Genomic DNA, 5,903 nt, shown 5'->3' with positions numbered 1-5,903 from the left:
ATATATATATATATATACTGTATATATATCAGAGAAATTACGTCAATACAAAGCTTATAAAAAAAACTAGCCCTATAGCCTTTTTTATGCAAAATGTGTTTGAATATAGTTAGACATTATAAACATTTTTTTTAAATTAAATGTATATATTTTAAGGACCTTTTTAACATCTATTAAATCACCGCATTGATGCAGAAAAACTTATTTGTAAATAACTATATAAGCTACATTTTAAAATTATAATATGGAAATAATGCCATAAATCAAAGGTTGAAAAAATAGCCTTAATTCATTTAAGTATACTTTGCTATACATCTTATTAAAAATATAAATATATTACGGAAATAATGCAAAAACAATTGTAAAAAAACAGCATTCACATCATCTTTACGCAAATTTACTATCAAAATTACATTTATGTACACAATTATATAAATCTATTTTTATTTTTGCAGTGGCTGTAAAAATAGTCTTCATTTTCTTTGTGCAAAATTACTTGAAGAGTTTGGGGGTGAAGAGTTACCTGGACATGTTCTCAATTGGCTTTGCGATGTTCACTCATTTATGGATAATTTCTAGTCATTTTAAAAAAGCATTTTCTGCATTTGTAACAGTTGAGAAGCACATGAAATTGGGGCAAAAAAGGAAGAAGATCACAACATGACGCAAGACTGATTCAAACATGAGCACATGCACTACCAACTATGCCATGGCTCTGACAAAGTGAGTGACTTTCGATTTGAAACATCAATCCGCACAACATGAGTAAAGAACAGACAACAGAAGCCCACGCCAGGTTTCTTAACTATGAGATTGAGCAGCGCAGAATGTGGGTTGACTGGGTGCTAAAGTTAGCATTCTTGCACTTGCCTGCAGGCCAGTCTGCACGTGATATTTATAACCCTAGCCATACTGCTACTACAGTCACTGGAACCAGCACACCATGTCCCTCCCTGGATAAACACAGCAATGCGCTGAAAGTGAGGTCACTACCTGTTGCAGCACAGATGCGGTGAAACTGTCCCGAATGGGGACGAATCGCATGATCCCAATCAGGTCCCAGTGCTACCTTCAAAGTATGAGTCACATGCTTTTAATCTTCTACAAAGCATTAAGTTCTGCAATTAATATGAAAATGAGCAGTAAATACATCATTTTGCGCGAGTAAAAACAATAAAACCTAATTGTAGCTCAGTCAAAACATTGCCGTGAGTAAACTACACTACATAGGTGATGCAGCTGTCTATTTCCTCCTCCTAGAGCCTGCGTGTGAAATTAGGGTTATGCTGGGGTGGCCAAAACACTGCCTGAACCAACTTTTGCTGACATATTGACGTCTAAATAAACATATAAACCACATGACTCCAATCTTAAATATCTCTAAAGTGAAGCTGAGGATTGGCAAGTCTAAAGTTACAAAAATAAAAGGGAATTGTTCAATTCAAAGGCCTGCAGTGCATTTAAACAGGGGAACGCAATAAAAGTGTAATTAATCATTCCGTACTAGCGAAATTGAGCACCAACCAGACAAGCCGCTTGTTAAATCCTCAGGTTTCTCTAGTAAATGTAAATGGTACATCCACAACAACAACTTAAAAAAAATACAATACAGTTTTCATAATAAAAAAATGGAAAAGCCACATATGAGATCATCAAATTGTCCGATGACAGCTCATCACTGAGATATGTAATGACAAACTGTGCCTAACACATTTTTACACAACGTATTTAAAAAAAATAAATCACGAATAAAGTTTGTGAAGTTATCACAGAGAAGTTATCAAATATTTGACTTCTTTTTATAACAGTCAAACAAGTCCTTTAGCATAGCCTATCTTTCAGATTTTTAAATATACAAATGTATAGGTATACTATAAAGATACATATTTTTAAATTACTTTTTTTTTTACATTTTGCATCAATACATCATATTATGTATTTTGATAAATGCCTCCACCCACATCGATGTATTGATAATGCACAGATGTAGGCTACAAGTTCAGCTCAATTTAGACCCAGCTTGTGGAACAGTGTCATCATCATAAACCTATTTCCTTACTTATAATCTGAAACTGAATGTTGTAAAAATACGTAATATAACATTATTAACATGACATAGGCGTAATGAAAGAATTGCCAATTTTGTAAACGCTAAACAACTTGAAAAATGCAATTAACTAAGTGAACGCATGAAAAAAAAAACTAAATAAATATTATATCAGTCACATCACCAAGTGAATTTGCTGCAGAAGAGACTGAATCGACGCATAGATTTGATGCCAGCAACAAAATGCAGAAAGCATCTTTTCTTCTACTTGAAAAGTTAGATATTTTTATAAGCCATCCAACAAACTACATACAACTATACTGTTAGTTGCAACCAATTCCACTTGCTAGAACAGACCTGTGACCCATTTTTTGTGAAAACGCAAATTCTCATTTCTTGATACAATCGTCAAACCAAGCACAATTTCAAGAGCTAGTAGATGATGTACATATTCATTTATATACAAAATGCCTCCAGCACAACTCAACCTGTGCGTCTTTTATAGCGAGTTTAAAAGCAAATGCCATTCGCTATGAACTCACTGCCTGCTGGTCACATGCTAAAACTCTCCATTCCCTCACATGTCCACATACATAAACACACACAGCAGACCCAATAGAGAAAGGAGCCTTTCCAGTCATGGTTAGGTCTCAAGAGCTGCATCCAAATTCTTTCCTCCCCCTGTCTGAACACCGGCCCAAAAAAAGGCAAGTGATTTTAAATGCATGAGCCTGTACAGACAACCTCCTGCAGTCACTTACAGCCACATCAAACCCAGAAGACTCATTGCAGGGCTTTAGATATTACGGTTTTCAATGTCAAAAGCCACTTTTTCCAGTTCAAATTGCATGATACTTATAGAGTAGACTTTTGTGACATCTACAACAGTTACTTTAATGCTCTTTGACTTTGAATTACACAATAAGTTAACATGGGACTGCATTATGTTCTGCAACATCTAGACAGACCTACCTGCACATACAACTGTCAATTTATATATTTTTACTCCTTATTTACTTGTTCTATTTTTTATTATCTGTGTTTTTTGTTCTGTCACTGTCATTCTGTTACACTGTGGAAGCTTCTGTCACGAAAACAAATTCCTCGTATGTGTAAACATACCTGGCAATAAAGCTCATTCTGATTCTGATTCTGATAAGCTTTGCAATGTTTTACCCTTAACATCTGAATAAACATGTTTATTGTGTCTATGATGCCCAAAAATGTTGCTTAAATAGAAATCTCACTAAATTTTAAGACAATATATGTACATTATCAGATAAATATGAAGCACAAAATGTAGTTTTATACTATCTTTCCTAGACAAATTCAATTGATAAATTGACAGAAATTGCCTCCACACTTCTATCTTTGCCACACATACTTTTTTTGCAAAAACCATTAGCGCGTTAAACGGTTATTAATGGAAAAACTAAACTAAAGTGACGCATCTTTCACGGATGTTTACAGTCAAGCCAAGGAAACTACGTCTTAAAGCGACAGTTCACTAAAAATTAATGGAAAATTGTGTCAGGATTTACTTGAATTCATTGTTTCGAAACGTACTGACTTACTTTCTCATGTGGATCGCCAATGTGGATGACAAGAATAATTTTGAGAACTGACAGCGCAAGTCGCCATTGTATGAAAAAGACGCTTTGAAAGTGAATGGTGACTGGAGCGGTCATTCTGCCAAATAATATCATCTTTGAAGTTTCACACGAGTAAATCAGTCATACGGGTTTGTTACAACATGAAAGAGTATATTATGACAGCATTTTAGTTTTTCGAACTTATTATTGGTTATAAACTGCGCGACTTTGACCTTTTTCGCGCTCGCTCGTGGTCTCGTTTTATATAATAATTCACCCTGCCACACAGAAACCATATTACACGGAATCTTCCCCCATAAATGCCACATTTTCAGTCAATAATCTCAAACGCAACATACGTGTCAACTAGGTAATTTAGCCTCTTTCAAAATACACAGCCGTGCTAACTGGTTGCTATGCACTTTAACAACGTAATTTCAATGGTGACCAGCGGATCAAAACACATTTACGAGTCGGCTCCGTGAATCCATACATAACAAAACCCATGCACATTCACCCGATGAGTTTATAAACAGATTCAACTGTTATTGTGCTGTAACGTTATATCTACTAACATTTAGAGGCTAACAGGCTAACCATCAGCTAACACATACACACACACCCGAGAATCAGTCAGGCAGTCCTCTTCCTACCTTCACAAACTCATTTACACACAAATGCGATTATTCCGGCTTCATCGATCCAGCACAGTGCGCATAAAAAGCTAATATCAGTTTCAATCAGACCCCGATTAGCTTCAGCGGCTACGTGGTTCCGCAAAACGGCCCGACGAAGATGGTGAAGATGATGATGGTGGTGGTGGTGCCTGGCTGAGTAAACACAGCCAGCCAGCAAACCGTCCTGAGACACGGATCTGTGCACACCAGCCGCCGCTGAGCCGCTCTTAACTCACCTGGTGCAGCGCGGTGAGTCCGTCAACATTGGCGTAGTTGATGTCCGCGCAGCGGTCGAGCATTCGCAGCACCTCCTCCGTGTCGCCGCTGGAGCAGGCGGCCAGAAACACGGCGCCATCGTCGAACTTCACCTTCGTCTTCTTCTTCTTCAGGACGGGCGGCTCGAGATCCGTCTCCGAGCCTATCCAGCGCTTCAACTGTTCGTTCCTTTTCTGCTTGGCGTCCGCCATCTTCATCCCCTCTAGCCTGGCGCTTCTTAGCTGTCTCGGATGGAAGATATACTTTATACTGCCACTATCCCGACACAGCGCGCTGGGGCGTGGGAGGGGACAGCGCGGGAGGGGGGTTAGGCTCAAAACCTGCTTGACGCCGAAATATCGCGAGAGCGAGCGACGTCATCCCTGGATCTGCAGCATAACGTCATCTTTATGGGGCAGCAGAGAGAAAATGCACAACAGCAGTTGACTACATACAAAGGTGTTGTTTAGGGTTGACATGGAACATGGGAAAGTGAAAGCATATAGTACTAAATATGAGATTAAATAAAACAAACAAACAAATAAATAAATAAATAAAAGATGTGTTTTTGCTGAGCCATATTAGAGTATCTTACTACATGCAAACAAAAAAAAAGTAATTGCAGGGGTGGGAAATGCACCAAAATATGTTTGTTCATTAACTCAGACCTTTAAAACGCCTTTACGACTGAAATGGAAACCCCTGCAGTTAATAAGAGTGAGCTCTTCCATTCATATGAGCTGTGATTTATGCAATATTTTAATAGACTCATATAGGACAGAAATATTACATAGCAATGACAAATGAAGTGAAGTGAAGCATAAGCCCACCATGTGTTAATTTTCTTGCTTGTTAATGTTTACATGTGCAGATATGTTCCTCAGACTTAGTGCTTATTCAGAAGAACCAATTGCATCCAGAATTTTTTTTGTTGTTGTTGTTAAAATGTACTGTGGTGGTACAGTGATGGCAATGTCATGGCACTATGGAACTGAATTATTATATTAATATACTATGGTATTTATATGGTACTCCAAAGAATACAGTGATGCAATACAGTGAGCAAAAGTTTAATAAAAGCCTATAATTAACCAGCAAATATATATATATATTAATTATATATATATATATACATATTTTGCCAGTATGTGTGTTCCCTGGGAATCAAACCCACAACCTTTTGCGCTGCTAATGCAATGCTCTACCACTGAGCCATATATATATATATATGCTTGCATTGTTCCACTTGCTTGCATCAGGTCTTTTTTTTTTTTTTTTTGCATTTTATTGGTTTATTGTCAGTATTAATTTAATTAATCTTGTTTTTAAATT

General features: G+C 37.2%; 1 protein-coding gene across 1 annotated transcript in view; it reads right to left on the bottom strand.

The window, feature by feature from the left end:
* Positions 1 to 5,054, bottom strand: part of LOC107755884 (protein phosphatase 1 regulatory subunit 12A-like) — a 91,594-nt gene extending 86,540 nt beyond the window's left edge. The window contains exon 1 of the mRNA XM_016572844.1: positions 4,553 to 5,054. Coding sequence (XP_016428330.1) covers positions 4,553 to 4,789 — 237 coding nt within the window. The 5' untranslated portion in view covers positions 4,790 to 5,054. The remainder of the gene's footprint in view (positions 1 to 4,552) is intronic.
* Between the last annotated feature and the right edge of the window lie 849 nt (positions 5,055 to 5,903).

Source organism: Sinocyclocheilus rhinocerous, unplaced genomic scaffold, assembly GCF_001515625.1.
Source record: "Sinocyclocheilus rhinocerous isolate Xijiao unplaced genomic scaffold, SAMN03320098_v1.1 scaffold412, whole genome shotgun sequence".
NCBI classification, from domain to species: Eukaryota; Metazoa; Chordata; class Actinopteri; order Cypriniformes; family Cyprinidae; genus Sinocyclocheilus; species Sinocyclocheilus rhinocerous.
This window is presented reverse-complemented; position numbering and strand designations above follow the sequence as displayed.